This window comes from Monocercomonoides exilis (genome assembly GCF_001643675.1).
Source record: "Monocercomonoides exilis strain PA203 chromosome Unknown scaffold26-1319188, whole genome shotgun sequence".
Taxonomy (NCBI): domain Eukaryota; phylum Preaxostyla; order Oxymonadida; family Polymastigidae; genus Monocercomonoides; species Monocercomonoides exilis.
The window spans coordinates 1,225,263-1,245,882 of record NW_027150571.1 but is presented as its reverse complement, the minus strand read 5'-3'; the positions used below and the strand labels follow the sequence as shown (position 1 = coordinate 1,245,882).

General features: G+C 35.5%; 7 protein-coding genes across 7 annotated transcripts; 2 read left to right on the top strand and 5 right to left on the bottom strand.

Moving 5' to 3' along the window:
* Positions 1-455: 455 nt before the first annotated feature.
* MONOS_7853 (putative SUMO-activating enzyme subunit 2) lies at positions 456-4,580 on the bottom strand (the record flags this gene model as incomplete). Its single annotated transcript, XM_067878211.1, has 12 exons — positions 456-887; positions 1,144-1,244; positions 1,396-1,497; positions 1,702-2,063; positions 2,302-2,375; positions 2,586-2,675; positions 2,895-2,965; positions 3,228-3,470; positions 3,686-3,828; positions 3,995-4,172; positions 4,294-4,394; positions 4,445-4,580. The coding sequence occupies 12 exons, from the start codon at positions 4,578-4,580 to the stop codon at positions 674-676; spliced, it is 1,815 nt and encodes a 604-aa protein (XP_067726430.1). The 3' UTR covers positions 456-673.
* A 373-nt stretch (positions 4,581-4,953) lies between these two features.
* Positions 4,954-5,517, top strand: MONOS_7852 (uncharacterized protein). Its single transcript, XM_067878210.1, has 4 exons — positions 4,954-5,018; positions 5,072-5,108; positions 5,166-5,259; positions 5,329-5,517. Exons 1-4 carry the CDS (start codon positions 4,964-4,966, stop codon positions 5,452-5,454), a joined length of 312 nt encoding a protein of 103 aa, XP_067726429.1. The 5' UTR covers positions 4,954-4,963; the 3' UTR covers positions 5,455-5,517.
* Positions 5,500-6,308, bottom strand: MONOS_7851 (uncharacterized protein). Its single transcript, XM_067878209.1, has 3 exons — positions 6,144-6,308; positions 6,013-6,085; positions 5,500-5,947 (listed from the first exon to the last, which is right to left on the bottom strand). Exons 1-3 carry the CDS (start codon positions 6,220-6,222, stop codon positions 5,725-5,727), a joined length of 375 nt encoding a protein of 124 aa, XP_067726428.1. The 5' UTR covers positions 6,223-6,308; the 3' UTR covers positions 5,500-5,724.
* Positions 6,309-6,379: 71 nt separating this feature from the next.
* On the bottom strand, positions 6,380-10,524 carry MONOS_7850 (uncharacterized protein). Its single transcript, XM_067878208.1, has 3 exons — positions 10,409-10,524; positions 10,278-10,284; positions 6,380-10,205 (listed from the first exon to the last, which is right to left on the bottom strand). Exons 1-3 carry the CDS (start codon positions 10,437-10,439, stop codon positions 6,599-6,601), a joined length of 3,645 nt encoding a protein of 1,214 aa, XP_067726427.1. The 5' UTR covers positions 10,440-10,524; the 3' UTR covers positions 6,380-6,598.
* Positions 10,525-10,657: 133 nt separating this feature from the next.
* On the top strand, positions 10,658-15,304 carry MONOS_7849 (putative ebna2 binding protein P100). Its single transcript, XM_067878206.1, has 2 exons — positions 10,658-12,431; positions 12,649-15,304. The coding sequence occupies exons 1-2, from the start codon at positions 10,688-10,690 to the stop codon at positions 14,733-14,735; spliced, it is 3,831 nt and encodes a 1,276-aa protein (XP_067726426.1). The 5' UTR covers positions 10,658-10,687; the 3' UTR covers positions 14,736-15,304.
* A 121-nt stretch (positions 15,305-15,425) lies between these two features.
* On the bottom strand, positions 15,426-16,929 carry MONOS_7848 (putative 60S ribosomal protein L19-2). Its single transcript, XM_067878205.1, has 5 exons — positions 16,890-16,929; positions 16,702-16,820; positions 16,567-16,652; positions 16,287-16,493; positions 15,426-16,195 (listed from the first exon to the last, which is right to left on the bottom strand). The coding sequence occupies exons 2-5, from the start codon at positions 16,817-16,819 to the stop codon at positions 15,521-15,523; spliced, it is 1,086 nt and encodes a 361-aa protein (XP_067726425.1). The 5' UTR covers position 16,820; positions 16,890-16,929; the 3' UTR covers positions 15,426-15,520.
* Positions 16,930-17,094: 165 nt separating this feature from the next.
* MONOS_16794 (uncharacterized protein) lies at positions 17,095-19,902 on the bottom strand. The gene is made up of 8 exons (XM_067869666.1): positions 19,796-19,902; positions 19,676-19,704; positions 19,315-19,619; positions 19,088-19,258; positions 18,922-18,986; positions 18,661-18,731; positions 17,971-18,174; positions 17,095-17,541 (listed from the first exon to the last, which is right to left on the bottom strand). The coding sequence occupies exons 1-8, from the start codon at positions 19,878-19,880 to the stop codon at positions 17,161-17,163; spliced, it is 1,311 nt and encodes a 436-aa protein (XP_067726424.1). The 5' UTR covers positions 19,881-19,902; the 3' UTR covers positions 17,095-17,160.
* Positions 19,903-20,620: the final 718 nt, after the last annotated feature.

Here is a 20,620-nt window from a genome sequence, read left to right as displayed (position 1 = left end):
GTATTCTATAACATTTTGTATCCAAATAATGATATTATCAACTGATGTCTTTGATATTTTTGATAACTGCTAAGTGATTGCGATGAAATTTAAGTCAACAGTTAGTTTATAATTGTTTTGTTTGAATTTGCAAAAGATGAAATACAAACATACTCAAATAATTCTTATCATGATGTTTGTTTTCTATATTGAACAATATATACATCATTGATATTTGAAAAAAATAGTTAAAAATAAATTTAAAAAATTCAAGTATTCATTTGTTCTGAAAAATAAAATGTGCTGTTTCTCTATCTCTTTTTATATTTTTTATTTTCATTTTTTTTAAATTTTAAATATTGTTTTTTTTACAAAACGATTTTTATTGTTTCTTGTTTCTGGATTTTGTCCCACTGAAGAACTGTTTTGATAAGACAAAAGTTATTATTTTAAGAATAAATGTTGGAGAAATGAATTTATAATCTAATTTTTTTAAATTTATAATTAAACATCAAAAATGTGTGACAAAAATAAAGAATTTTTCAGAGTTGTTCATCATGATGTGAGCAAAAATTTTCGGTTTGCAAAAAATTTCACAATGATCATTTCAATTTGATTCACATCACAACAAATAATTTCATAAAATGTCACAGTCAATATTGTATTATTCGATTTATCTTTACCCATTTTCGCTTCATCTTTCCTCTTTAAGTCGCTTCATCCTTTTTGATTGAAAAAAATCAGTTACATGCGAAATAAACAGATGCACTTCTGTTCCATCTTCCGAATCAATTGCTGTGAGAAGAGAGGCATGAGAAACCCCAACTGCAGCTAAAATGTTGGATTTCTGCTTTTCGAGTGCTTGCTCAGCGTCTTCGTCTTCATCCACATCGCTGTCCAATATCATTCTGAATGAGATGAAAATTTGTTGAGTGATTCATATTTCATTTCAAATCAGTTAACAAAAACCGATAAAGGTGAAAAAAAAAGAATGAATAACACATAAATATTTCATCAAAGTCAAAAAATTAATTTATATTAAAAAAAGACATTAAATCTAAATTCAGCGGGAACCGAAAAACTTTTAATGATTTGAAAATATATTCTCCCATCTCATAAAAAATATGCTCAAAACCAAAAATACAGAATGTTTTAACAACAAACTTACTACCGAGGAACAAGGTGGGGATTTCCATATTCAGATACGATTTCAAAATCTCCTCACAAAACTCACCAACAGTCACTTTATCAACATCCACATTCACCTGAAAAGAAATTTCAAATTTATAAATTGTTATCAAAATAACAGTCATTAATTATAATAAATACAGAAAGATAATTTGAAGAAAATTATAATTTTTAATTAAATAAAATAAAAAATAAAACAAAAAAAAAAAAAAACAGAAGTTGAAATACATTGATGATTCGCTTTGAGCAGATGGCGCATTCGGGGTTTGGCAGAGAGAGTGAGGACGATGTTAGTAATCGTCCATTTGAAGGGATGGATTGAATGAAGCACTGGAATATTGTATAATGAAGCAAAAATAATAAGAAAGCATTTTAAATGAAAAAGATTATTTGCCAAATTGAGTTAATCAAATAAAGAATAAATCGACAATTTCAAATAAAATAAAATAAAATAAAATAAAATAAAATAAAATAAAAAAAGAAAAGGAAAAAAAGGAAAAAGAAAGAAAGAAAGAAAATGAATGAATCACATGCCATTTTCAAAGCAGATGCACATTGCTTCAAAAACTCATTTTGTTTTTCCCGTTCCTCTGCATTTTCTTCCACAACTTGAATTAAGCTCTCTTTCTCATTCACAGATTCATCTTCCTTTGGACCATCTCTTCCTCTCTTTTGTTTTTTCAATTCCACTTCATCATTCACCTCTTTTTTACATTCCATTTTTTCAACTTTGCCTTTTTCGCTTTCTTTGCAGCATTCTTCTTTGCACGAAGATTTCTTGGATTCAGACTGCATTTTGTAATGCACAGCCACAATGTTCATTAGAGAAGAAACAACAAGGCCACCTGCAATCGCATTGGTTGCTGCAACAGATGGAACGATCGAAGATACAAGGGCTATTTTTATGAGAAGAAGAAGAAGAAGAAGAAGAAGAAGAAGAAGAAAAGATTATTAATAATAATCATAACAATTTAAAACAATTAGTGATAAAGTTAGTTGAAATCGCAAAAATAAGAAAAACAGAATGAAGAATAAAGACAATAAAAGAAAATGCAATTGACAAAAAAGAAAAGAAAAAGAAAAGAAAAAGAAAAGAAAAAGAAAAGAAAAAGAATTATCTTTTCTCTTGCAAACATTTTGATGTGTATCTGTTTTGGAAAGGAATGTTGAACGAAGCAGATCTCAAGTTCGCAGCTGCAAATACAAAACTGTTTTTGTTGCGAGAAACAGAATGAAACAACAATATTTGCAGTTTGAAGAGATATGCAAGTAAATTGGAAAATGTTCAGTAACAATAAAATCCATTGAATCATCATTGTTAAAATAAAAAGAAAGAAATAAAGATTAATACAAAAATTTCAAAACATATAAACATTTCCCAAAGCATAATCATCAAGACGATATAAATAAAAACAAACTTTAGTGAAAGTGAATCGTCTTTGCTGAATGAAGGCGCATCATCTTGAGTCTCACACTCCGTCAGGCATCGTGCTCCAATCTCAACAGCACTGAATTTTATAGAATGGACATGTTCATAAATGCATATGTGAATAAATAACAAAGCATTATTCATCATATATTAGATAAGCCAAGTTTGACGGAAATGAAGTCAGTGTTATGAAAATAAGCGAAAATGAATATTTACAAGAATTATTTTAATAAAAAAAGGAAAAAAAAAAATAAGAAGAAAAATTCACTGAAACAATAACCACATTGAGAAGACAAACCTTCGAATGAAAGTGAGAGAAAGATCAGCCAATGATTGGGTTGCCATATCTGCTTCAACACCTGATGGAATCTGTTCACATTTCAAAGTGATGTCAAAAAGAAAAGAAAAGAAAAGAAAAGAAAAGAAAAGAAAAGAAAGGATGTTTTTATGATTGATTGATCATTTGCATAAAATAGAATTTTTAAATCAAATAGCAATAAAACAATGTTTTAAAAATAAAATATACACGATATTCAAAAAAAAAAGTAGAAATAGAAAAAGAAGATAAAAAAAGAAATAAAACGAAAAGAAAACAAAAAATATGAAGTTAACAACTGTATTTATGCCAAACCATGTTGCACTGAGAAACATCTTCAGGGATGGAAAAAGAAGAAGGAAGAAGATTGCTGACTGGCTGAGGAAAACGTGGTGAAGCTGAATGAGTTGTAGAAGAAGAAGAAGTATCAGAAGAAGAAGAAGAAGCGTTTGAAGAGGAATCCGAGGTCTTTGTTTGAGAAGCTGCCGAAGATGAATTATCTGATTGGCTTTTATCTGCTTTCATTTCAATGAGTGACACAATATCTTCAGAAAAAATCTTTAACACAAAAATCAAATAAAAAACCAAAAAAAATATTTTTTTAAATAATAATAATGTTTTTCATAATAATAATAATAATAATAATAACAACAAAAGTTATAGCAATCCTTTTTTTTCTTTTAATCTTTCTTATTTATTTATTCATTTTATTTTATTTTATTTTATTTTATTTTATTTTATTTTATTTCATTTCATAGCATCGAATTTCACACCTTATGAAACAGTTGTGTTGCTCTTTGGTATAGTTGCTGCTTCTGTGAAGATGTCAATTCACGCTTTGCGCTTCCTGACTGTGATTTTGCAGCAGGTTCAACTGTTATCCAATTCCAGACAGAGCTAAGCAAAGGATGCGATGCTGAAATAAATGATGCATAACAATAGATGCATTAAAAAAATGAACAATTTTAATGATTTTCTATTAAAATAAAAAATTATTAATTGATTTCGCTTTCCCTTTCTCAATCAAAATAATATTGAAATATATAACAATCCACTCTCTCTTATTGAACAAAAGAGAATACCTTCTCCATCCCTCAAAAAGTTATCTGTTTCGCTTTCTCCAGCGCCAAAAAGAACTTTCCACAGCATGTGCGCCCACGCATGAGTATGAATTGGTAATGATGGATGGTTCCTGATGGTGCAGATTGGATATTGCTTCGGCACGGGCTTCGCTGTGCATGAATAACACTCAGAACATCTCTGAAAAATATTTTTCACAATTTGAATTTGCAAGCATAAGAATAAAAATAAAAAATATTAATAAAAATAAAGAAATAAAAATAAATGAAATGCAAATATTAAGCAACTTTCTGTTTCAAACAGGAAAAATTGGGATAACTTGCCCAAGAACGCCAGAAGTGCCACTTTCTATCAATGGTCTATTTGCAAGAACACACATCGTGTTAACATGTCGTCTTGCATCTTAATATTTAATAAAAAGTGCGATGAAAACATTAAAATTTGTTCAATACCGATATTATCAAGAGCATTCAAGATACAGAAAAAACTTTGAAAGAATGTAATATCAAATTTTGCTGACATAATATTATCGCAATAAGCTTCAATATGTGCATTTGGATTTATCTTCATAAGCGCCTCACGCGCCATCTGTTTTAAAAAATTGTTAACATGAATTGCTTCTTTCAAAATAATTACCAAACAAGTGCTTTGCTTTTCCCAACATGCTCTGGGCGAAATAAAAATTGTCGATTTAAATTTGACACATCTATTGTATCAAGGTCAATCTTTCAATTAAAATAATGCAGTTTCAGTTGCAATTGATTTGAAAAATTTTTCAAACAATAACTAAATTATTAAATCCAGCTAAAACAAGGCATTTGAGAACTTCGCATCCAATTCCTCCAGCACCAACTATTAACAATCTAGATGATAACGATTTTTCAATATTTTTCCCTTTGAGAATGCATTCAGTTGGTAATATATTTGCTTTTTTCATATTTCTAATATTTTAATTTATCTCATGATCGAAAATGGATCACAATAACAATGAAATTGGAAAACTTATAGATGATGTTCACAAAGATGGTTTTTGCATTTTTGTATTAAAAATAACTTTTGCTTGATACGTCGCATTTTAGGCTTTGATAGAGTCGAAACAATATTGAAGGAAACGAGGTATTTATTAAAGCAATATTTGTCAAATTTGTTGATAACACAACTTCAATCATTTAGGGATTTACAAATTAATCTTTTAAAGCTGCTACGAGCTGAAAATTCCATGTATACGGATACTGCGCAGAGTTCTTTAGTTGATATAGCTGAAACAGTTTGTTTATCAATTACTTCGAAGTTCCGACTTTTTATCATCTTATTTTTTTTTAACATCATCATATAGTTTCAAAAAATACCACATTATCAAAGTAAAATAAAAAGTCTATCAAAAGACATGGCAGATATAAGAAAGAAGGTAGAAAAACTAAAGAAGAGGGCTCTTGCCCTTCAAACATCGGGGCAAAAATAAACTTTTATTGTATTTTCTTTTAGTTAAAAAATCTTATATGAAAAATTTTAACAAATAGAAAAATTCCTATTTTTTAAATAAACATCAAAACATAAAGAGAAAAAATTGCATAACGCCAAAGAACATAAACAACAATGGAAATTAAAAGTGATATGAAAGAGTGAACAGGAGTGTTTCCTGTGGAAATATAAATTAAACAGGTGAGAGTCGCAGTATATGACATGAAAGTTATGAATTAAATGAAGTGCTTGTGCATTGGGAATTGAAGTCCTAATCATACAATATTGAATTAACCTCGCGAATTGTATAACAGTTGTCCTCTGACAATGCTTTACTTTCCGCATTTCCGTTTATGTTCTGATGATACCTATCTTCCTTGACAATATCGAATGAAGTTGGAGGGGGAGTTATTGATTTGTTCATCAGAACAAAACCGGTGTACACCATAATTACAACAGCAATTACAGCAGTTGGAAGTGATAAGACGAAATTTCTTTATTAAAATTAAAAGTTGAAAGAGTTTAAAACTTACGAATTTTAAAAATAAATAATTCAAACTTAATGATTCTAATTTCGTAACGAAATTTTTTGTAAAATTTTTTTGGAAGAACTTGACGACTTGTAAATAAAACTAATATTGCCAGAATAACAAAATTCATAATTTGTGAATAATAATTTAATTAACATACCGAACAAAAACGAAATCATAAAGAACGTGATAATTTGCTTTTTGTGGTTATTTTGCTGTGATGAAGAATTATTTTTCATTGCTTAACTGTATACAATAATATTGAGGTAGAAAATTGCGTATTAGAACAAAAGAAAACTCTCACCAGCACAAGCGTTGATCCCCTACCTTTAATTTGTTATTTAAGATCAAAGAATTTGACAAGAAGTTTTTTCCATATTTTAAAAATTGAATTCGTTTTACAAACATAAAAAAAACTATTGTTATTGTATCATTTAGATTGTGAAGTAATACTAAAATTTTAGAAAATTATTGACAATTGAAAAAAACTGAACATTGGTAATAAAAAAGAAATAAAAATTTACAATAAAATAAAATAAAGGTGGAATAAGAGTAAAAAAAAAAAAAATCCAAATAGTTGTGAAGTGAAAGAAAGCAAATGAAATGGCTGCATTTTTATGAATACGGTGTTGAAGCCACGTGTCCCTCATCCAACCTTTGAAATCGACCCGAAGAAGGTTGCTGCAGTTGCTGCTGCTGTTGTGTATAAGAAGAAGAAGAAGATCGAAGAGGGTGAGGAGGGGAAATAGAACGAGAAGAATTAGAAGACTTATAATTTGAAGAAGAAGAATGCAAGTTTTGTGGATATTCATCAGGAGGGCGAGGGCTGATGCTGCGGGAAGAGGCTGTCAATTGGCTGAACTCAGACATCAGCTGGCTCATCTGCTTCAGTCGCTCTGAGGTTGATAGATGAGAAGAGGAAGAGGAAGAAGAGGAAGAAGGAAATGAAGAAGGAAATGAAGAGGAGGAGGAAGAAGAAGGGCTTTGAGAACGAGAACGAGAAAAGGAAGAAGAAGAAGGTGATGTGCGATGAGAAAGAGGAAGCTGTTGTGGTTGATTAGAAGACCAGCCGTAATCAGAAGAGGAAGAATCAAGCGAAGCAACAAGATTTGGTTGATTTTGTTGAGGAAGAAGATGTGTTCCTGTGATTCCAACAGAAGAAGAAGAAGAAGGTGGCTGAGGGGGAAGTGTGGAAGAAGAAGAAGGAGGAGGAGGAGGAGGAGAAGAAGAAGAAGAAGAAGCAGAAAGCGAAGCAGCCAATAGCTTTGCATTCTTTTGGTCTCTTTCGAACTGAACTGCGGAAACAGTTCGATGTGCTTGTTGAATAAAATCGCCTGCTCCGGTTTCTTTCAGCGACAAAAAGGGAGAAATTTGCATTTCATTTGGAATTCCATTCATTTGTTGATATTGTTGTTGCATTCGTGAAGGAGAAAGAGAAGAAGAAGAAAATTCTGGATTGTTTTGTTGGCTTAAACGAGGTGTTCTTCGAGGTTTCATCTGAAAAACAGCACTTAACCCTCCTTTTGCCTTCTTGTTTGGTTGCTCATTGGAAGAATTTGGTGAACTTTCTGAATTTTCTTTCTCTTTTTCTTTCTCTTTTTCCTTTCTCGCTGCTGCTGCTTCTTCTTCTTTCTCTTTTCTCTTTCTTTCTTCTTCCTCTTTATTCCTCCTCTCTTCTTCTTCTTCTCTTCTCTTCTTCTCTTCCTCCTCCTCCTTCTCTTTTCTCTTTCTTTCTTCTTCCTCCTTCTCCTTCTCCTTTTTCTTCTTCTTCTTCTCTTCTTCTTCTCTCCTCCTCTTCTCCTCCATCTTCCTCTTCCTTTCATTCTCCTCCTTCTCTATGTCATTTCCTTGTCTTCCACTCGAAAGCGATCGTTGTCTTTCTCTTTTCTTCTTCTTTCGATCAACTTCCCTCAAAAACGCTGTGTCTGACAAATCAACCAGATCTTCCGCTTTTGCTTCACTTCTTCCTCTTCCGGTTTTATTTCTCTTCTTCTCCTTTTCTTCCTCCTCTTCTTCTTTCTTCTTCTTCCTCTTCTTTTCCTCTTCCTCTTCCTCCTCTTTCTTCTTCTTCTTCTCTTCTTCTCTTTGCCTCTCCCTCTCCTTCTCCTCCTCTTCTTCTCTTTGTCTCTCCTTCTCCCTCACAATCTCCTCTTCCTTCCTCCTCTGCTCTTCTTCCAGCTCTTCTTTCGTCTTCACCTTCGGAATTGGAACATGTTCCCCTCCCAAATATTTGTCTTCCACTTCCTTTTTCACCCTCTCCAATTGCTCCCTTTTAAGTTTCTCTCTTTCTTCCTCGCTCAAATCCAGTCCTAATTCTTCTCTTCTCTTCTTCTCGGCTTTCCTCGCTTCTTCTTCTTCTTTCTGCTCTTTCAGTGAAATTATCGCTTTTAATTGATTGAATGCCGAAAGACGCTGAATATCTTCTATTAAAACTAGCTTTTTCTGCTCTTCTGATTGGATTTCTCCTTCTCCTTCAGATTCTGGTGGATTTTTATTATTATTATTGCTACCATTTTTGATATTAACTCCGTTTTCTCTGTTAATTTGAGGAAAAGATGATTTTTCTTCTGTCTCATTTTCAATTTTTGGTTGTTTGGAAATGTTTTCCTGTGAATTCTGATCGTCAGCCGGCTGTTCAGAAACTGCTTTGATTAGCTCCATGAAGGAGGAGGAAAGAGAAATCGAAGAAGAAGAAGAAGATGATGATGATGATGAGGAGGAGGAGGAGGATGAAGAAGAGGAAGAATCTCTTGAGCTACTTCTGCTTCTGCTTCTCCTTGAACTTGAACTATCACTTTCACTTTCACCTTCACTTTCATATTGCCCTTTCTTGCTTTTTTTGCTTCTCTTTCTCTTTTCTCCATCATTTGCTGAAGATTCTGGACTCGAAGCATATTTCGACTCAGATTTTGAACGAAGACGAGTTTCGCTTCTTCCTTTTCTCTTGCTCCCTTTCTGTTTTCCTTTTCTTCCTTCTCCTTTTTCTCCTTCTCCTTCTCCTCCTTCTCCTCCTCTCTCTTCTTCCTTTTCTTCCTCTTCCTCTTCCTTTCTTTTCGTTGGTCTGCCATCAGCGCTTGCTCTTCTCTTTTCTCTTTCCTTCTTCGCCTTCGCCAGTTTGTTCAACAGCGCCATCGTTTCTCTAAGCTCTCCTTTATTTTCATCTGCTTCTTTTCCTTCTCTTTCTCCTCTTCCTTTGCGCTCTTCTTTCTCTGCCCCAACAGATGTATCCAGTCGCATTGAACTTTTTGTCTCTTCTCCTTCTCCTTCTCCTTCTTCTTCTCTTGCTTCTCCTTCTTTTCCTGTTAAATCAACCCCACTTCTAGCAACCTCTGGCTCTGATTTAACTGAATTTAATGCTGTCATTTTTCCGCTCGCATTCTTCTTTGCGAGCTTTTTGCTGATTTGTTCGTATTTCGCCGGGTCTTTTTCCTTCAGCCGCTCCAAAAGAACAGCCATCAGATCACTTTGCGGCAATGACACAACATCAGAACTCAGATTGGTTGGTTGACTGCCTAAAGAAGAAGAAGAAGAAGAAGATGGAACATTCACAGGTGATTGAGCCAGCTGCTGTCCTGATGGAAGTGCGGATCCATTTGAATAAAGCGGAGGAGCAGCCATTGGAAAAGTGTTCGGGTGCATCATCGGCGTCGGGCCGACAGGGTATCCGGGGAGAATGGGCTGAGAGTGGACATAAGGGAACGAAGGAGTTGCCATCGGAAAATAACCAAACGGAACTTGCTGTGAAGCCATTTGAGCAGCCCCGGGAAAGCCTGGAGGTGCCATGCTTGCCCCATCTCTTCCTCTTTTGGAGTTGGCATAAGACGAGGGCAAGCGATGGCGATGATGATGGCGATGATGGGGGTGATGTGGTGAGCGTGATTGCTGATGTGTGTGGTGATGTTTGCGATTTTTGTCGTGATGGTGATGTGAATGAGGATACAATTTTTTTTGCTTATCCTCTCTTTCTTCAAATAATTTTTCACCGTCATTTTTCTTTTCACTTCCAGCTTTTCTTGCCATGTCTTCTTCTCTCCATTTTTGAACAGTTTCACGAGTTACAGCCTTTCCTCTTTTCGTACGCTTTTCATTTTCTTCTCTAACCTTTGCCCAGCTTTTAATTGATTGTTTCTGATCCTTCCTTTTTGAAGATCTTGAGGGTTGAGATCTATGTTGTGATGAGTATCCTCTTCCCGATGAATGACGATGATGTCGACTGTGAGAGCTGAAAAAATATAAAAATTTTTGTAATTGTCATTCAACATTTTTATTGAAAAAAATATAAAAAAATCAAAACCGTTTATCTATTTTTCAAGATTTCATGAAAGTGTGAAGTTTTATCAAAAATCCAAATCACAAATAATTGAATATATTAATTATAAATGCATTATCAGCAGTTGAAATGTGAATTCTACAAAACAGACAAACCATATGGGCTTGCTGATTTTTTCTTTTCCATCAAAAAATGCGAGCAAATGTCTTGATTTTAAAATAAACTCTTTCAAAGTTCAATTTTAAAAATTTCAATTTTCTCGAAATAAAGTAAAGGGTGAATTCCAAATTTTTAGATGTTATTTGATATTGAAAGAAATATACTTCATAAAATTGTCTGAAAACTGCAAATTACAATACAAATCAATTTTGACAATGGTTTGAAAAATCAGATCGAAGTTGCCCATTGTTCACTGTTGTGATCATTTTGATTGGATGTCTGTTGGCGAAAGTAACCTTAGCAGCCTTCCTAAAGCGGAGATAAAACCTAAAGCTCGTGCTGCTCCTGTTATACTCGATGGATCTGGAATTATCAAATATGTTAATTCTGCAACATCCGTGACTGTCATGGGACAACCGAGAGAAGGACCTCCTCCGGAGATCGTTGTGTTTTTTGAAGGAATCGACTCTCCACGTTTTCGAAATGGACAAGATATTGATCCCAAAGCTTATTATTTAAGAGAGATCTTGAGAAAGTTTTGCATTGGAAAAACGTGTCACTTTCACACAACACAAGATTTACCAGCAAGCGGTTCAGATAGCCCAACGCAAAAAAGAAGATTTGGAACTATAACACTTGATGATGGAAAGGTTAATTTGACAGAGTGGGTTCTTTCAAATGGATTGGCAGTTGTTCGTCAATCAAGAGTTCCTTTTGAAAAGTTGCCGAAACCAGTTCAGGAACAACAAAAGGCACTCCTTGAGCTTGAAGAGAAAGCAAAAGCAGCAGGATTGGGACTTCATGCACAATCGTTACCAATTGTCACAGAATCTCACACACCAATCAATATTGCAAACTTTTTGAAAGACAACAAAGGAAAAGAAGTTCCTGCAGTTGTTGATCACATTACAACAGGTTCATCAATGAGGGCATATGTGCAATACGGTGGATCCTTGTACAGTCTTCCATTTCAGATAACTCATGTTCTGTGCCCTGGATTTACCAGAAGCGAAGAAAGCGTCTCATCCGTTGATTGGATTCCTCAGCCATTTGCTGAGCAGGCGAAGTACTTTGTAGAAAAAGAAATTTTGCAGAGAGACATCGTTCTTGTTCCCGATTCAAATGATCGTGACAAGCTTTCCGCACGTGTCATTGCACCAAAAGGTGATCTTGGAACAATCCTGCTCCGCTTTGGATTCGCCAGGCTTGTGGGCCTCCCCGCCAACCCACCAAACCCGGATGCAGCATCAGGCTCACTCCCACTCGCAGTGGAAAAGGCATACCGTGCTGAACAAGCCGCTGCCCAGGGACGCAAAGACCGTGTTTGGCATGATTATGTGCCTCCGCCACCGCGCCCGGAGAAAGAAGTCATCCAGTCGCCAGAGCCGACGGTGCTGGAACAATATTTCGGTCTGGTTACAGAGGTGACGAATGGAGACACGATTATGGTGGCTCCGATTGCACTGGAAGCAGAAGGGACACGGGAGATTTTGGGCCATCTGCATTTGATTCCAGCTGGAAGCGAGCAAAAGAAAGAGAGAGAGATTGACATTATTCTCAAGGCGAAAGAGCAGCAGAACGAAGACAGCAAATCCGGAAAGAAAGGGAAAAAGGGCAAACAAGGGAAAAAAGACCAGAAACCTGATTTTGTTCCCCCAGTCGATGTGTTTGAGCCTGTGGAGAAGCCGAAGCGACCTCCGCCTCCTGTGAAGTTGAGCAAAGTGCCCTCGGCAACGTTCAACGACGGTGCGCAGCTGGCAGCGCTGGCACATGTTCTGATGCCCGAGAGAAAAGTGTCACTTGCATCAGTTGTAGCGCCGAAGCTGAATCTGCGCAATGGCCCTGGAGGAGCAGGGAACAATGCAGCTTCGTTCTCAACAGCATCAGATGTGGCGAAGCTGAACCCGCCGCAGCCGCCGTATGCGTGGGAGGCGAGGGAGCATCTGAGGAAGCTGCTGGTGGGGAAGATCGTGGCAGTGAATGTGGAGTACAGGAGGAATATTCTTGCTTCGGGACAAGGTGTGATTGTGGGGATGGGAGAGAAAGAGAGAAAGAGAAGGGAAGAAGATATGAGAGTTGGGGATTGAAATTCTTATTATCATTTATTTATTTGTGTTTAATATATTTATGAATTTTATTTTTATGTTATTACAAACATAATTTTTTGTTTCCATTTTTTTTTTAAAAAATCCTAACTAAACCATTCAACCATGAACATTATTCCACACAATTTCAGGAGCAGGCACCATAGAGCGTGACTATGCTGCTGTGAATCTGGCTGGTGAGAACATGAGTGTGCACATGGTGAAAGAAGGGCTGGCCAAACCCGCCAGACACCGTCCCGAGGAGCCTCGCTCTGCTTTCTATGGCGAAATCCTGAAAGCAGAAGAAGCATCCATCAAAGGGAAGAAAAAGCTGTTCCAGTTCGACCACGAATTGACTCAGTTTACACCGGGTCTGCCTCCACCGCCGTTGAAGCCAGGGGAAAGGAGGAAGCCGTATGCACTGATGACTGAGGAAGAAAGAGCCGAGGTGGAGATCGAGAGAAAAGGGAGAATTCAGGAGGAGAGGAACAAGAGAGACGCAGAAAGAAGGGAGATTCTGAGAAAAGTGGCTGAAAAAGCGCCAGTTATCCGCTACAACGACATCTCCTACGATGCGAAGATGAACAGGCAGTTTGTGTCGACGTTTTTGACCCGCTCCACAACCACATCGAAGTTCAGAGGTTTTGTTGAGGCTGTGATGAACCCGTCGCGTGTGCTGATTGTTGTGCCGCGGCAATCTTTGATCATCTCATTCGTGTTGGAAGGCCTGCGTGCTCCACAAAGAGCACCAAGAAGGCCAATCGGAGGAGGAGAAGAAGGAGCAGCAGCTGTTCTTCCTTCTCACCCGTATGCCGATGAAGCAGCGAGAGAAGCAAGATTGATGCTTTTAAATCGCGATGTGGAGTTTATCGTGAGCCGGCTGGAGAACTCAGGAAGGTCGTGGATAGGGACATTGATGCTGGATGGGATGGATGTGTCTGAAAGGCTGTTGGATGCCGGTTTGTGCTGGATCAGCGCCAGAGACGAGTCAGCAGTCGATGCGAAGCTGACAAAGGCACAGCAGCATGCGCAGGCTGCAAAGAGAGGGATTTGGCAATTCCCGAACCCGACGATGGAGACAGAGAGGAGAGGAAGGAGGCAGAGGTTTGGCGCAGGTGGAGAAGATGAAGAGGATGAGGAAGATGAGGAAGATGGAGAAGGAGAAGATGGAGAAGATGGGCCATCATCATCTTCTGTGCCATCTGGTGGATATAACGACAGAAGAGGAAGAAAAGGCAGACAAGACGGCAGTGGCGAGTCACAGCCAGCTGCGAAAAAGGAAGGCGTGAAGACGAAATGCCATGTGGTTGAGGTGATTGACTCAGGAATTGTGGTTGTGCAGACTGAAATTCCCCCCGATGTGCAGCTGAACAAGCGCTGTGCGGAGATTCTGTCTCTTCCAGCAGAAAACGAGACGAGGAAGAAGATGTGCTGCTTCAGTGAAACTTGCTTGCCTTCTGTTCAGTCAGATGTGGCGGTGCGTGTGAATGTGAATGGAAATGCAAATGGTGCAGGAAAAGGGAAAAAAGGCGGTAAAACGAAAAAAGAATGGCGAAGAGGGCATGTGGAAAAAATCATCACAGCCGAAGAGGATGAAGAACTGACAGAGCCCGTCATCTGCTTCACGCTGATCGACACAAGAATGCCTGTGATAATGCCCCTGAAGGACGTGGAAGCTGATGTGATGTGCATGGACCCAGCAATGCTGGAGATACCAGCATGCGCATTTTTAGCCTTTTTGGCGTTTGTCCGCCCAATTCCTGACCAGCCGGATGTGATGGAAGAGGCAGAGGAGCTGCTGAGGCAGCTGACAGTGGGAAAAGAGCTGGAGTGCAGCAACGAGTGGGTGGATAGAGAGAACCGGCCGTATGTTGTGCTGACAATGCCCACGGGAAAGGAAGCAAGTGCTTCGGCTTCTGCTTCTGCTTCATCATCTTCTCCTTCTTCTTCGTCTTCCTCAGAGAAATCGTCTGAAGAGCCAGCAGCTTCAGCAGAAAAGCCACAGAATGTGCTCAATCTGAACCTGGAGATTTTGAGAAGAGGGCTTGTTGTGACAGACGAGCAGAGTGTACCGAGCTTCAAGCGGAGGGAGCTGAGGGAATATGAAGACGCAGAGGAAGAGGCGAGGACGAAGCACTTGGGAGGGTGGAAACACGGAGATTTCAGAACGGAAGAGGAGTTTGCAGCGTCGGAGAGGAGGAAGAGAAGAGAGAAGCAGACAAAGAAAACAACGCAATAAGTGAATAAATAAATCAAAAATAGATAAATAAATAATAAAATAAAATAATCTGATAAATAAACAATAAAAAGTTTATTTAGAGGCTCTATTAATGCGTGTTTTTTTACACTTTTTTCAAATGTGATTTGAGTTTCAAGCAATTACATCTCAAAAAATAAAATACGGAAAAACTGAACAAAAAAATAAAGAATCAAAAATTACGAGTGCAGAGAAGAAAGAAAAAGGAGAAAAGTCAAACCAATTCGCTCTCTTTAGCAAATTTTTTTTTTTATTTTTTTATTTTTTTATTTTCTCTTTTAAAATTTTTCATTCACCTATTATTATAAAAGGAAATGAAATGAGGTGAACTCGGAAGAATGCCTGCTTTTTGGATGAGTTTGAATTCAATTTCGTTGAGCATTCTGATATTTCATTTCCTTTTATTTACCTATTCATTCATTTAAAATCTCATTTTCTTTCTTTCTTTCTTATTTAGACTTCAAAGTTATTAGCTGTCTTTTTTTCATAAGTCTTTCCATCATTGCGTGTTTGAAACACTAATCGAAAAAATAATAGATTGAGCTTATATATCCTCATATTTTTAATATACACACAAGTGGGAAAGTTGGTTTCTTTTTTAATTTCGGTCTCTCTCAAACATTAAAATAAAACAGCTTTCTAATTTTAAATCAAAAAGCGTAATAAACCTATTGCAAAACCAAAAGTTATGTGCCTTGTTCTTATAAACACTGAACCAGAAAATTGTTTCAGCCACATTCAAAAATAAAAGTGAATTGAATTGTCAATTACTTTTTCCCTGCTTTTTTCTCAGCCGGCTTTGCTGCTGGTTTGTTTGCTGGTTTTGCAGCTGTTTTGGCTGCTGGCTTTGTAGCAGTCTTTGCAGCTGGCTTCTCCTCCTTCTTTGGTGCTGGCTTTGCATCTTTCTTTGGTGCAGCTTTCTCTTCCTTCTTTGGAGCGGCTTTCTCTTCTTTCTTTGCAGCTGGTTTTTCCTCTTTCTTTGGAGCAGCCTTTGTTTCCTTTTTTGGTGCTGGCTTCTCCGCTTTCTTTTCAACTGGTTTCTCTTCCTTCTTTGGTGCTGGTTTAGCTGCAGCTTTTGGAGCTGGTTTCTCATCTTTCTTCTCCACTTTCTTCTCAACTTTCTTTTCTGCTGGCTTGGTTTCCTTCTTTTCAACAGGCTTGGTTTCTTTCTTCTCAACTTTCTTTTCAACTGGCTGTGCCTCTTTCTTTTCAACTTTCTTCTCGACTTTCTTGACATCTTTCTTTTCAGCTTTCTTGGCAGCTTTTCCAGTTTGAGCCTTTTCTTCAGCAATTGAAACCATACCGTCCATTTTAGCAGCTTTTTGCATTCTCTTTGCCTTGATTGCGGCATTCTTTGCGCGAAGTGCATCGTTTTGTTCTTTTTCGCTCTTCCTCTTTTGAGCCTCAGTCTTTGCCTTTATGACGTGTTCAAGAAGAACTCTCTAATTATTGAGAGGAATATAAACAATTTTGTCGAAATGATTGCGAACAATATATATAATAATTTTTCGTCAAATGCGAACACAACCAAACCTTGTTCTTAAAAACATTACCCTTGATTTTAAGATACAGGTCATGATATAAGTGTTTGTCGATCTTTCTAGCATCTCTGTATCTTTGGAGGAAACGACGAAGAACACGGATACGTCTCATCCACAAAACTTTGCTGTTAAGTCTGGCCTCGCGTGTACCACGACGTTTACCAATTCCTGTATGTCTTCCCTTCTTCTTTGCTTCCAACTGTAATGTTTTTCAAAAATATTCGATTGTTAAAAAGAGTTTAAACATTCGATTCCAAATAATAATAATAAACCCTCTTGCGAATTCTTGTGCGTGATGGAGCGTGAGTTGGTTTTCTAATGATCAGACCATCATGAATCATCTTTCTCACGTTGTGACCTGTGTCAAAAAAAGTTAGTGATAAAATATTTATAAAATAATGCCATACGTGAATTTGCCATGGTAATATGTCCCATTTCGGTTGGGTCAAGCCATACGCGGCGAATACCGCAGTTCATGACAGAAGCAGCCAAACGTTTTTGAAGATTGTGTGGTGTGTGTGGCATTCTATAATAAAATTGCAATAGCAATTAAAACAGGATTTTTACGATAATATGTCTAATATTAAAGGCAAACGTTGAGAAACAATATTTCTGATAGATCTAAAAATTCCCCAATAATATTTTTCTAGCAAAATTACGGGAAAACACCCAATGTTTGTAAGATCAATTTTCAAAAATGAAATTGAGATTTTATTGATTAACATTGATATTAGTCAATAATGATGCACGTTGAAACTGGTTAGACTAACTTTTTTTGGGAAAAAAGTGAATATTTTTTAATAATTTTTATCACAATTTTCAGAGCAAACAAAAAAATGGAGTGATAAAATTAATATTCTGTAAGGTTAATTCTTTTTCTTCAAAACATTTTTTGGAGGTGAATGCAGTTTCTTCCAACTCATATAAAGTGTAAACACAATGATGATAGCGCTTATGGCGTTCACAACAAATAAAATTAATTTCTGATCAGATTTTTTTGTAAACAAATTCTTCTCATCTGACTGTGTCACAACAAACTTTGGCCACCACCCATCTTTACCCCTCCCACAGATCTGATCAATAAATTCCCCCTTTTGAATAATCTCGTGCATTTTCTGAAAAGAGTGCTGGAGGTGGCTGAGTGTGCAAGGCTCACTTTTCTCACAGAAAGGAGAAGAGAAATGCTTCAAATGGAGAGTGCCATCTTGATCGGGGCCTTTATCATAGAGAAACTCGACAATTGGATCCTGATGGGAAAAGTGGAGAGAGAGAGAGAAAGAGAAAGAGAAAGAGAAAGAGAAAGAGAAAGAGAAAGAGAAAGAGAAAGAGAAAGAGAGAGAGAGAGAGAGAGAGAGAGAGAGAGAGAGAGAGAGAGAGAGAGAGAGAGAGAGAGAGAGAGAGATAACAAATATATGCAGATTTTTGAAATTGATAAAATAAATAATGAAGGAAGGAAGGAAAAATTAAAGATAATTTTTTCAAATAATTCATCAAAAAGAAAAATAAATAATAAAATAAAATAATAAAATAATCCTCAATTTTAATCCATCTCTTAACAATACTCACAATCGCACGCACACACTCATACTCACTCACTCACTCGTTCATTCATTCATTCATTCACTCACTCACTCACTCTTTCTCTCTCTCTCCTTTCCTCCTTTCCTCCATCACACCGATGCATTCTCCTCATTCATATACACTTCCGTCACAAACAGCGAGCCATAGCGAGGGCAGGTGCCTTCAAAATCCAGCCCCAAACAGCCAGCCAAGATGATGATAGAGGCATCGTGGGCTGAGTAGTGGTGGTAGCCTGGCTTGAAATTAAGACTTTCGGATGAACGGCGGGCGAGATCTGTGGGGATGTTGTGGAAGAATAGCTGGAAAAAAATTATTTTGATATATATATGAATGTAATTTTATTGATTTATTTGTTTTTCCATTTTCATTTTTATTTATTTATTTGTTTGTTTTTTGAAAAAGAATGAGAAAGAGAAAAAGAGAGAGAATGAGAATGAGAATGAGAATGAGAATGAGAATGAGAAAAAGGAAATGAAAAAGTGAAAAGAAAAAGTTAAAAGATAAAAATAAATTGAAAAAATAAACAAATAAAATCATTTTTTTCAAAAAAAAAAAAAAAAGAAAGAAAAGAAAAGAAAAGAAAAAGAAAAGAAAAGAAAAGAAAAGAAAAGAAAAGAAAAGAAAAGAAAAGAAAAGAAAAGAAAAGAAAAGAAAAGAAAAGAAAAGAAAAGAAAAGAAAAGAAAAGAAAAGAAAAGAAAAGAAAAGAAAAGAAAAGAAAAGAAAAAAAGAAAGAAAGAAAGAAAAGATTCAATGAAAATATTACCAAAATCAAGTTAAACAGTACCTCATCCATAAACAATCCTGATGATGGCTGGCAAAAATCTTCTCTGTGCGTTGGATATGAGATCAAAAACACTGAATGAAAAATGATTTTGAAAATAATAATAATAATAATAATAAATTAAATAAAATAAAATAAAAATATTTGAGTATTTTTTAAATAATTTCCAAAAGAAAAAGAAAGAAAAAGAAAGAAAAAGAAAGAAAGAAAATGAAATATTTTTTTTGAAAAAAAACTTCTATTGAAAGATAACCCAATGCAAACAATCATCTCTGAATCGCTGTGATTCTTCGTACAGACTGTCATTCATTCCTTCAGGCAATTTGTGTCTTCGCATTCATCACAAGAAGAAAATGGTATTTTAATATTTAAAATGATAAAAAAAAATTTATTTAAATAATATTTGCAACAACAACAAAAATAATTATACCCAAGTTCATGCTCAATAAACAACGTGTCGAAAATCTTGATAATATCCCAACCTTCAAATCGTGTCTGTGTCAAATTGAAAATAAGCTCAATCGATTCTTTATGATTCAGAATGTAATCGCACCATTCGCCCGAATTTAAGGTCTCAAAAATGATTTTCCTTGATTTTTCACTTAAAGCATAAAAATTAGTTTTCAATAGCAATTGCTTTTAATTAGAAATGCAAGCCAAGTCGAAGATCCAACAAGAAGAAGCATATGTTCTGCGTTCGTTGAATTAATGTTGTTGATTGTTGAACTCTCATCGCTTGGTTTATTGGTTGGTACAAAATTGGCAAGGCCAGAAATTAATGAAGAAAGTGATTCTATTGTTCTGTTGGTAACAGTTGAATGAAGATCCAAATTTCGCAGATTCAGCCAATTCTCATCACCAGTGATATCCACGTAACGTTTCTTTAGTGAGTTTCCAATGTTATGCATTCGTTCTTTTCCAGATTGAAGCAAACTTCCATTACTCACAATATTATTGTCATACTTTTCGTTTGAAAAATAACAATAACTCAATTTTTTTTTAAATATAAAGTTCACACTCCCAATTTGGATATTGAAAATCGATCACCTTTAAATTGTTTCAGAATTTTTAAAAAACCCACCAATTTGTTAAAATTTTGCTAACTTGGGTAAGGGTGAAAAAGTTTTTTTTTCCAAACCATGACGAGATACAACGTTTACAGACAACAGCTCACGAGTAAATGAAATGTTCATAAAATGAACAATAAAAATTAAAAAAATCATTTTTACCAATCACATATTAAATATGGTTGAATTAATTTCCACAAACAAAATGTCACCAAGATTTTTTAAAAATGAATTAGAATGAATAAAAAGCATTAAATATTTCAACATAACAAATATTCTTTATCATCAATCAAAAACAAATTTTCGAAATTTTTAATAAATTCAATGAAAAATTATCCTGAAGTGAAATTACAATTTGAACAAAAAGATTTCAAACTTTGTGAAAGAACAACCAACTTTTTGAAATGATCATTTATTAAAATTGGAAATGATTATTAATAAAATATATTTGTGTGAAAATTTTCGGAAAATATAAAATACAGTACATTTCACAAAATACCGGACAAGATCGATTTCACAATAACTGCAAGAGGAATAATTCTGACAATTTTCCTCAAAATATATCTCATCATAACAAACTCAATTGGAAAATGAGGCTTTCGAAACTTCCTCGTTTATGCTCAGAAAAAAATAATTGTAAGATTCTAAAAGAAATAGGATTTTGAGCTTCTCAGAGGTATAATAAATAATTTTCTCGACATAGGTCAAAATTGTACCAGTAGTGAATTTGACCTTTTTTTGTGAATTTTCGAAATATTATTGATTGAAATAATTATTTAAGACTGTATTGTCGTAAAAATTTCAATAATCTTTGAGTTGAAAATAAAATCCAAAACATTGATCAATCCCATAAAAATTTTGTTCATTTTTCATTTTTTATTTTTTGAATGTGTTGT